This window comes from Aptenodytes forsteri, unplaced genomic scaffold (assembly GCF_000699145.1).
Source record: "Aptenodytes forsteri isolate BGI_AS27 unplaced genomic scaffold, ASM69914v1 Scaffold231, whole genome shotgun sequence".
In the NCBI taxonomy this organism is placed as follows: domain Eukaryota; kingdom Metazoa; phylum Chordata; class Aves; order Sphenisciformes; family Spheniscidae; genus Aptenodytes; species Aptenodytes forsteri.
In genome coordinates, this window is record NW_008796046.1 from 2,956,302 (window position 1) to 2,967,872 (window position 11,571).

Here is an 11,571-nt window from a genome sequence, read left to right on the forward strand (position 1 = left end):
CCAGCCCCTCTTCCCCAAGCCTGTAGCGCTGCATGGGGTTGTTGTGGCCGAAGTGCAGGACCCGGCACTTGGCCTTGTTGAACCTCATACAATTGGCCTCGGCCCATCGATCCAGCCTGTCCAGATGCCTCTGTATAGATATGGATCAAAATCCACTCCCGGTCATTCATTGCTAAAATGAATTACCTAATAATTACTAATTACTAATTACCATTCATTACCTAAAAAAGGTACTTGATTTTTGGAGCTGAGGATTCAGAGGCTGCTAGATGATGTGACAGCTACAGTTCTACCACACTTGCTAACAGCTACAGAAAGTTGTGTGTCCTCTCTGTGTTGGCCTGAGCACTCACTTAAGCTCCGGCTGACTTTTGGCTCTTCACAGTTTGTTAACACAGGACAACATATTTAAAAAAAAAAAAAATTAAGCCTCCCTATTGACAAGAGGCCCCAAAATGCATAAAAGGATTGCAGCTCTTTCCTGTCACATTTATTACCTTCTGGGCAGGAGCTATGTATTTATGAAAAAGCTCAACATCACGAGGACATTTGGAGAGCACAGTGTTTGTCGCTGTCTTGAAAAGATCTTCCATAACCTAATAGAGAAAACAGGAGTCCGTAAAGATTAACACTGCTTAGATGTCCCAGACTATAAATAAAACACGGTACACATCAGCCAAAGGGTACAGAAGGAGCTTCTGTCCTGCACGGTCAGACTGTATAAGATGGTACCAGCTTGCTAAGGCTCCTAATTAGCAGGCTTGCTCAGTAGCTGAAGAGGAATGGAATCTCTGTTTCTGCTAAGGGTTTAGGGCTTCACTGTTTGCTGATGGCCTCAGTACCTTCAGTCAGGTATCTCCAGTGAAAAAAGCACAGCTAAAATATTCAAGCAGCATCCCTGGTCAGCCACAAACACACACATTACAACCATTTGTGGTGACTGGTCTCTAATTATTAGTGAGGTGCCTTTCCTGTAACGAGCAATTCAGGTTTTGTGCTTTGTTTGTTACAAGGGGCAGAACTAAAGGAGAGGAGAATAAACGTGTACTGTGTAGAGCCAGCCCATCATAGAATCATAGAATCATTTAGGTTGGAAAAGATCTCTAAGATCATCGAGTCCAACCTAGCACTGCCAAGTCCACCACTAAACCATGTCCCTAAGCACCACATCTACACGTCTTTTCAATACCTCCAGGGATGGGGACTCCACCACTTCCTGGGGCAGCCTGTTCCAATGCTTGGCAACCCTTTTGGGTAAGAATTTTTTCCTAATATCCAATCTAAACCTCCCCTGGTGTAACTTGAGGCCATTTCCTCCCACCTCGCTACAACCTCCTTTCAGGTGGTTGTAGAGAGCGATGAGATCTCCCCTGAGCCTCCTTTTCTCCAGGCTAAACAACCCCAGTTCCCTCAGCCGCTCCTCATAAGACTTGTTCTCCAGACCCTTCACCAGCCTCACTGCTGTTCTCTGGACACGCTCCAGCACCTCAGTGTCCTTCTTGTAGTGAGGGGCCCAAAACTGAACACAGTATTCGAGGTGCGGCCTCACCAGGGCCGAGTATAGGGCAACGATCACTTCCTTAGTCCTCCTGGCCACACTATTTCAAACAGATCCCAGCTAGAGAGACAGTAAGAGCAAAGCAAAGAGAACATGTACAGAGACCAGCAGAGAGCTAAAGCAGAGGACACATCAATGCAGGGATGTTTGAGAAACTAAAAAAAGATGTGCTTTCATTTCCCTAAACTAATGTGGATTAGCTAAATGACATTAACATCCAATTTGGATATACTTATCCAGTAAAATGGGCTTCACCCATGAAGAAATTAAAATGCCATTTTGGTTCTGAAAAAAAAAAACCCACCCCAAAACCCCACATGGGATGCTACTGCATTTTGATCAACCCGTTTTAAAAGTAATCTTCTCTTTTGGTTAAGCAAAGCAGACCATCCAAGACACTTGCTGTCATGCAGATTAAGAGTTCCCATGACTCCTCGTAGTTCCATGCCTGCACAAAGCAGGTAGTTGATACCTGTGTAGTACTGATGATCCCAACTCTTCTTCAGAATCACCCTCCTTATTCTCATCTCCTTTGTAAGCAACAGAGCAATGCAGCCGGGCTGCACGTCATCTCAGCCTGGGATGGGACCAGCACCTCTGAACGTCCTGGCGCATTCCTGCTTTTTTTTCTGTGAGCATAACAACTGCTTCATTAACTGCAGAGTTGAGAGAAGCGAAGTATCCACCAACGATACTAAGGTGAGTAGCAGTCCCTTGACACCGCAAAGCCCAGGGGAGACTAACTGCGAAAAGATGAACCTGACGTTCAGTCAGCGGATCTGAGGAAGAAGCAGGTCTGTGCCTTGCAAGGAACCAGACCTTACAGGGCAAGAGGAACAAAAGGCACAGAAAAGAAGAAGCTGGGCTACTGATATAGACAAGATGAGATTTCAGGCATGTTGTTCAAACTCTCATGTTTAGAAGAACAGCCTTCACCACCTGTCCCAAGCTGCTGAAACACTGCTCTGATGAACCTCCTCTGCATCCCACCAGCCTCGAAAAGCTGGTAAATCAGCCCATTTTGACTCCTCTGGAGCCAAACTCAGCCTTCAGACTCCTGCATCAATCTGAGCCCTCTGTTTAAAAAGGGAAGATCCAAATAAAGGAACAGCATTATCATACGCAGATGAACAGTTTTACCCCTACTGGTACTCAAACACAGAGGAAATGAAAAGCTAGCATTCCTGCTGCTGAGTGGCAAATAACCAAACAAGTCAGCTTTGAACTTTCTTCAAAGTAGCTCGAAAAAGGCTTATGCAAATGAAATTAGAAAACTTCTTGGCAATTCATCTGGTTTCACCAGGCAGAGACGAAGGGATTTTACATTAAGCTTCCTCTTTCTAGAAAATGAAAGTATCATCTGCTTTCAGAAAAGCATGTTGTTTAATTAGCACTTTTTTTCCTCACTGTGCGATAAAGTAACAATTAGGTTCCCACAGCATTCAACATAAGCAGCTTCCTCTTGTGGAAAAAAGATGTGGGTGGTATGGGAAAAACAATCTGACAAATATTTCCAGGTTTGAGACTGAGGTTTTATGCTGGCAAAAAAGAGACACGTGGGTCATGCATTGGCCTCCTCACTGCTCTTATTTATGCCAGATGTGTACGAGGCATGAACAGTGGAGGGAAATAAAGAAAAGGGGAGGGGGAAAAAAAAAAGCTCTCCAACTCAGAAGTTACAGCTTTAAGCAGAAAATATAATGAAGGACTAGAAAGTAGGCTATATGAAAAATGAGTGGAGAAGCATAACCACTGGCTTGCCGGTTTGAGGGAACGCGTGAGCTGGAGCTATAGGCCAAGTGATTGGTTTGAACGTACCCTGTAAGAAACATGTTTGATAGGAGACTTATACAGGGAAAAAGCCATGGGAATCACAGCAAGTTGCTCATCTCAGAGGTGGGACTCTTGGTGTCCAAAAGCCCATTAATTTGCTTGCTTCATAATGGAAATGTAGAAATTGTGCTGGGAGGAGGGCAGTCGAGGAGGACAGAGGTAAAAGTTTTCCCTTCTCCCTCATCGCTCCCAGCCTTTATCTCTTGATTTTTCACCTTTCAAAGAAGTTCAGCAGTATCAATCCTAGCCTTCCCCAATGTTGCTGTGGAACTGAACGGTTAACTCTCTGATTTTGATTAGGAGCAGCTCCCAACTGTATTGTTTAATCGTAACTTGGTTCTTTTGATACTGCAACTTATCCTCTTCCCAAATAAAATTACGACCAGAGCTGAAACAGAGGAAATCATCAACAAAACAGCGGTAAATGTCAGCAGCAGCAATTGAAGGTGCTGCACACTAGAAGAAGGGTTCAAATCATCATCTTTATTACATAAGACACTTCCAGAAAAAACACAAGAACTGCCAGTAGGATTTTTGTTTATGCATTTACCTGGAGCATGCATATGGATGCAGTGTAGATCACAGCATATTTACATATGAAACATTCACCAAGCGGACCATTATTTCTTGCCTTCATGCTCACTCACACACACCATACGTGTGTGCACATATACACACACAGAAGAGATTCACATCTGATCTTGGTCATGAAGTCTCCTCTCAGCTGTATAATCAATAGCTCAGGACCCACTCTGGAGAGATGCTGCTCTTATGAAAGGAAGGAGACTCTTGTCTGTCAGATCACTGCTTCACTGACCATCAAAGCTGAACAATAAATGCTGATGGAAGTTAGGAAACAGAGCGAGCCTCAGCTATGGCAGCTGGATGCCACTTCAGAGAAGGAACCTATAGCCCTGCACATACCACAATGTCCCTAGAGCGCTGCGCAAGACACTTGGAACAAACCTTTCCTATGTGATCACCAGTGTTTGTTCCCTTGAGACTGCAGTCAGATTTGCCCAACTGTCTTATTAGCCTTGGCACTGAAGACAGAAAGTACTCTGAGTGCAAACTGTTCTGGAAATCAAACCACACCCACATTTCAGATCTAAGGTCCCTGAAACTGGCACCCAAAATCAGTGCTACTGCTGATTTCATTTCATGCCTGAATTCCCTTCTGTAAAACAGAGGTAATAATGCTCCATGTCACTGGGCTGTAATGACAGAAAATTAATTTTGATGAAGTACGTAACGAGTGGAAGACAATACTTCTGCCCTCAGGACAGAGCTCAAATACTGCGTGTTAAATTGTATTCTCCAACTTAAAGACATGTATTCTCCATCCCTTAAAGAGACAGTGGTGCTAGGATGTGATCTTGTTAAGGAACACTAACACTATGCATAAACTCCCAAAAATGCCCTCAGGAAAACTTTCTCCTGGCATTTCCTAGCTTTACAGCCTAAATAATGTTTTTTTAGCATGGTTTTTGTACGTGCGTTTGAGAAATTCAACAATGACTGCATCATATGGCCTCTTTGAGAGCCCACTAGTGTCATGAGTGAAGTGGGATCCTTTAAATCCACTGCACTGCCAAGACAGTGGAACAAAAAATAGAAGATAATGACCTATAAATACGGCTACATGACAGCCCTGAAGGGAGAGGGTGGCAGCAGGCATCTCAGAGGACAGATGAGACTGGAAGCCTTGGACCTCCAATTCAGGGACTGGAGGGGCGATGGCTCTAGTGAGTCCAGACACTTCCATACAAATTTGACCCCTTCCACTGTCTTACCTGACCTTCTTCTAACTCCCTCTCTTTCTCATCCAGTTTGGAGGAAGAGTGTCTCGGGGCAACTTGACTCAACTTCTTGACTAGATTCTTCTGGAAAGAGGCCACAGAGGCCTCTCCTTAGATACGCTTACATACACCCTGTACACTAAAGTAGTAATACTATCACCCAGCCACGTAGTGTAGAGTACTGCACTGAGCACATGAGACTTTCCACAGAAAGTATTGTGAAACCAGTATTGTAAGAGTTTAAGCTTCTTTGTAGCACTAAAACACATTTTGGCACAGAACTGAAATTTAGATTGCATGATCAAGACGCATGAGACTTCACAAGAACTGTGCTACTAATGTAGGAATAACTGAGCATTACTCCGTGCAATTACAGTGGGGAAAAAAGGCTGTTGCTCTAAGATTTCAGGCCCTTTGCTCCCAAATACATGTAACTTTGTCATTAAATCTTCTTTTTCCTTTTATTTTGTAAGGAAAGCTATGTTTCTTTTGGAGCTTTGGCTGAGAGAGAGATCTCAAGCCCCATCAGTGAATGGTAAACATGTACATCTTTGTAGCAAGGCTCTTATTTAATGGTGTATAAGCAAATACTTCAAGATGTCCCTGAAGAAGCTGAGCATTCCCAGCACACTAAGTTGCTGAAGTTAGAGGTATTCAGTCCAAATGTTGAATACCAATTTTAAAAATAAATTTTAAACAATCCAGTTCTTTATGTGAGGACAAAGTTCAGATGCTAACCCTGGCCAAGAGCCCCCAAGGCTTTCAACTGGGCGTTTTGCACCGAACAAAGAACTTGCAGATGACAACAAACAGACAAACTGCCCAACGGGCAGATACATGACAGAACACTGAATTTAGGTCAGTTATGCGGGGAAAAAGAAACTTAACTTAGGCTTTAGAGCAGCTGTCAGTTTTGGTTGTTTTTTTTTTTAAAGAGAGATTGCCCAAGAATTTAAAAATAAATAAAACGGGAACTCCACTTCTGCAAATGAGAACATCACAAAAGTAAGCATGTTGCAATGTAGACTCGCTATGAGGAATGCAAAATGATGGCCGCTAAGAGACTTTCTGTTAGAGGGAAAGATGCTTGTCAAAGACTTTGGGACAGAGGGAAGAAGTGAAAGAGGAGAGCACAAGCTGAGACTTCACAAGATGTTTAGCAACAACAAAAGCCAAGCCAAGGGGGGAAAGTTCCTCCTTTCCCTACAAATAAAAGTGCTACACATTCCAGAACAGTTCTCAAATTAATTCTCTGAATTGTCTGAACTGGCTGTCTATACTTCAAAAGCCAAGAAATTAGGGTTCTCAGCCCAAGAGTACAGATAGGTTTCATGCTGTATTCAAGGGCTCAAACACCACTTAACAGAAGACCCTGCTTATTATACTAGATAAAAGCAGTGAAGATTTCAGTCAGCTCCTGATTACCTAGAGAAACAGGGGGCTCAGGATGTAAGGCATAAACATATACATATGCTGTGCTCTAAGAATACACAAAGTTGTTCTGGAGAAAAGGAGAGAGAAAAGAAAGAGCGGGATGCTATTAACGATGGAGCACAGAGATTCCCAGCAGGTCAGTCCACACAGCCCAGTGCCATCCAGACATCCAAGATGCAGAAGCAGCACACACAAGTGAGAGTATGTCAGCTCTGCTGTCAGGCCATACTGACTCAGCAGACTGTATATGATCCAGGCCGAAGAAACCACCGCCACCTGGATGTCATTTTATACATCTGTAGCCAGTGCCTCAGGTCTTTTTCTTTTTAAGGCTATTTCTCCAATAGTTTTCAAGGAGCTTATCTGATATATGAGAGCGCGTGTGGATGTTTACTCACAAGTCCTACTGGGTATAAGCTGGCTTATGCTGAGACTAGTAAGATGCATTAGCATCCATCATGTGGTTAAACTGCAACCCAGAGGTCAATCCTGAAAAATCAAAAGCTAGCTGACTCTAAGGATTTCAGTCTTCTGCTAAAGCCACAGTGAATAGCGTATGCCAGGAACTGTTGTTTCTACTTGAGATTTCAAGGCAGGTTTCAAAGAGCTCTTTACAGAGCACACCAAGGGACACACTGCATAAATACTGCTCAGATTCACTGGAGAGATCCTGAAGGCTTTGAAGGGGAGAGTGCCACTTTCATTAGTACCAGTCAAGCACATTTACACATTTCCTGGCAATACAGCGACTGTGCAGCCTCCCATTCAGATGGGGGCTGTGTTCGCACCTATATCTTCCCTTCCAAATCCCCTCTGTGGCCTTACCTCTGCTGAGCAAACCCTGATCCTTGGGAAGTCCCTGTGCAATATCTACCCAGCTCACACGGGGTGAGAGGAGCTGCACCCTTAGTTGAGGGCAGGGAGCACAGCTCAGGGAGGAGGAGTAGGAGGAGGAAGTTCTGGCACCGGTCCTGCATAGACATTTGGAGTGCCCACCTGCATGATGTCTTGGAGGCTTTCAGTGAAGGACAGCTCAGCCTCCACCATATAGAACTCCGCCAGGTGCCGGCGACTCTGTGAGTTTTCCGCTCGAAATGTCGGGCCGAAGGTGAACACGTGGGTAAAAGCCCTGCAAGGCAACAAGAAACAGGTAGGTCAGGCCCAGCACACAAGCGAGTCTGTTATATTGAAAGCCCCATCCACAAGCTCACTTTTCTCGCAGGGTCTAGAAGCACTCATGTTTCTATTTCATCTTTAACCAGTTTAATGGCACTGTTGGGTATGCTGCTATTACATTGCTTCAGCTGGGCATTAAGAGGGGTTATTCACACCTCTCCATGACTCAGCACGACTCAGCAAACCCCATTCAGCTTTCACTGAACACCATTCATGCTCAGGACACTTTTTGTAGCTGTGTGGGAACAAAAAATGATGTTCTGGAGAACCAGATCACTGGAGAAGCACCCAGACATCGCACCAGTCAGACTTCCCTCGTCCACGTCCCTTTACGTTTGTTTGGCTGCAAGGTCCGACCTTTATGGGTGCTGTGACACCCCAGAGCCCAACAGAGCAGAGAGGGTCCTGCTGCTGGGGTTGCTGGGCTGGTGACAGCACTGAGAGGGGACCGGTGAAGCCCAGCAGGATGGATGTACGGTGTACAGCTTGCAGTCCCCCTCTAGTGGCAAGACCAAAGTTTATCACTGAAAGAGCCTTCGAGATAATGAACTGGGATCCTTCCACACAGCTAAAAATGGTTCTGCTAAAAGGGGTCCCTACTGCAGAGAACACATCTGGGATATCATTTTATGCTAAAGCAACCAATGCATTTCCTATTATGAAGTTATTTCTCCAGCAACCTTCTGGGCAGTCTATTTAAATATATCCTCTCTTGTTCTGCAGTCACGTCGTGCTGTGTTACACAGGATACAAAAGCCTTCTTGATTCTCCACTTCCTTCATAAGAAACCTTCCTATCACAAACAGCAACACACTTTTAAAAGCTTTATTTTTACCGTGGGGAAGATGCACTCCAAGCAATACCTTTTACACTGTGGGCTATGAGCACTTGGGCTCCTGGACATCCTCAAGCCAGCGAGAGCTTCCCAAACAGATGCCGTGGTAGCTGTGTTTCCTCCCATGCTGCATGGGAAGCAACCCATGACTGCGGAGAGAGTGAGCTGCTTCAGAAAAAAACATGGATTGGGCAGCTGCTATCTTTGGTACATCTTTAACTTGGCATTATTTTTAGCTGTAGATAGCATGTAGGAGAAAAAGAATCCGATCAGTAGAGATTAAGCACAGTTTAACACTCATGAAAGGATGCATGCTAATTGCCGGGCTTGGCATTTGACTTGCATCTTGCTCTGCAAGCTTTCAACTTAAAGAGGATGTTCGCTGAAGTTTCTGCACAGGCTGATTTTGTTAAACTGAAGTTTAAATAAACATCGCTACAAAAAGCAGCGTTTTTCCTTTGCCCCTTATGGAGGCATCTGCACTGCAAATAAAGGAACACACACATATTCTGCTTCACTCATCTGTTCCCTCATGCCACATGACAGTTAAAGGTTACGATCCAAAGAAACAGCACTTTCTTTTTCCTTGAGTTGCTAGTAGTAAACACACCCGAAGAAAGTTCCAGGTCAAGACTGAATACACAGCCTGCCTGTAGGTTTCTTTTCCCCACTGGCTCTGCTTTCCCTGCTCCAACAAATACACTTTCTGTCTCTACTTTGCTCCTGTACCTGTACTTTCTCATACATGACCACAGCATCTACGACGCTAACCAGATTTTGCAGCAAACATCTTTCCTCAAGTATCATTTTCAGCATGCCTCTTTTCCCTCTGCTGCCGTTCTCACTTGCTGCGATATTACTGTAAAATTCTGCTGTCACTTGATCATCCTCTTTCAAACTGCCCTTTGCTATAGTGTCTATAAAACCTCAGCAATGTTTAGATAAGCGATGTACCAAGACTATTACTCACTGCACAGGTCAGTATTATCTCATCAGTTCCTTGTGCTCCCCCATCTGTAGCCATCTGTTGTCTTGGGTTCTAGAGAAACGCGTGTTCTTCCTCACAAGGCCTTTTTGTTTTTTTTTCCCCCATGTTCCTACAGCACCTGGCACAACAACATCTTGGATCCAATGCTTAAGAGCCTCAACTGCTATAGCAATACAAACAACAAATATGAAACAATGAGTCACTCGGCCAAAATTGTTTAACGTTTAAGGCAGAACTGATCAAAAACTTTTGCTTGCCAGGCCACGGAGGTTGGCCTGCAGTAGGAAACAGGAGACGCAGGTTCTTGTGCTACCTGTGCCCATGTTTCAGGCTTTTGTTAAAATATTTCAATTTGGGGCTCTTCAGTTAAAGAAAGAATTTTCCCTACATAAATCAGTTTAGTCACAAGTTCAGATTGTGACTGGGCCGGGACTGGACACAAGACAAAAATATTCTGAAAAGCTTGCAATTGCTGAAGTACCCACCCAAGACTGCTGGGTTTGATGTGCAGGTCTCTAATTTCTCCCTGGCATAAAGTCTTCAAAAAGTAACAGTTAAAACTAAAGCGTGATACCAGCTGGCTAGCAGGAGATCCTGTCCCACAGAGCAGCAGGCTTCAGAGAGACACACATTTTTCTCAGCCGCTGTCCAGGCACGGGCACTGACACTGCACTTCGTGTAGGTTCCTGTTGCAGAGGACAGTCTCCAGCAATGCAGGCTACTATGAGCACTTTGAACTGTACTTACTTCCTACTGAATAGCAGCCCGAGCATGAGGACTAGATACTTATCTTCCAAGGGGCTTGCTGGCTGCAAGATACCTAATAATAATAATAAAAATCCTTATTGCTCCAAGATGTCAACCATGGTCAAACACTCCACAGTCACAGATTGATTTTCTGCTGCAAGAATAAAGCCTCTCTGTGCCCGAGACCGGAGCTTTTGGGGAGGACAGTGCAGAACAACTCCCACAGGAACCGATTTCAGTCTTTTCTCAGCTCTAGGCACCCTGCCGGGACGTAACTTTTCTCTAACTTGTACACTGAGAACCATCTACCTTTACAAAACGAACCATTAGCACTGCAACTTCATGGACTATCCCAAGGTGCTCAACAACAGCAGGGGTAAGGGCTTTGTGATAGCCTGTAGAAAACCTAACATCACGGGTGCGGGGGTAAATTTTCCTGCCTGCCCCTTGGAAGAAGGAAAAAAACCCCCACAAAACAAACCCCAGAATAAACCCACACGTGCAGGGAGGATAGGAATCATTCATTTCTCAGGCTAATTGTAAAGGGAAAAGACAGATACAAATAAGTGTGAGAACTTCACCACGATCCTGGGACCCTGGCAAAGGGAAACTAGCCAGATGTCATGCTGGCACAGCGATCAAAGGAGCACAGTAAATGCAAGTCATCTGGTAACGGCAATGCAGCACTGACCAGAGGCCTGGACATAACAGAGAAACACAGCTAAAAATACATATAGTCACTGTTATCAATTCCGAGCGTAAACAATTATTTTCATCCAGGCATTCATGTGCTGTTTACTGTGCCCTGCCATTCCACACATTAAGCAAATGCATGCTACACAAATCCGACCTTTATTTGTACTTCATCTGCTATTAAAAATCGTATCCATGATTTGATACACTGCTGTATCACACTGAGCATGTATAAATATATTCGAAAAGAGAGATGGGAGCTGACTCCGCTCCGATTTCATGGTACCGAGGGCAAAACCAGTCATTTTGTTCTGTGTGCATTCAGCACCTAGCACAATGGAGCCTCAGTCCTGGGCTGTGACTCCTATGCTCTACCATGCAAATAATCAATCATTTAACATTCCCAGACCTCTGCAAACTTCCAGCATTTAAAAATAACTTGAAAATTCTGGCTAAGTCTCCAAAAGTGCCTAGGTCAGCTGGGGTTGTGGGCACTCAAGAGTCTTTA

The 11,571-nt window shown here is 44.4% G+C and overlaps 1 protein-coding gene across 1 annotated transcript in view; it reads right to left on the reverse strand.

The window, feature by feature from the left end:
* Positions 1–11,571, reverse strand: part of LOC103904642 (probable asparagine--tRNA ligase, mitochondrial) — a 37,113-nt gene that overhangs the window by 14,741 nt on the left and 10,801 nt on the right. Inside the window, exons 2-3 of the mRNA XM_009286141.2 lie at positions 7,621–7,753; positions 498–596 (exon numbers count right to left, since the gene is read on the reverse strand). Coding sequence (XP_009284416.1) covers positions 498–596; positions 7,621–7,753 — 232 coding nt within the window. The remainder of the gene's footprint in view (positions 1–497; positions 597–7,620; positions 7,754–11,571) is intronic.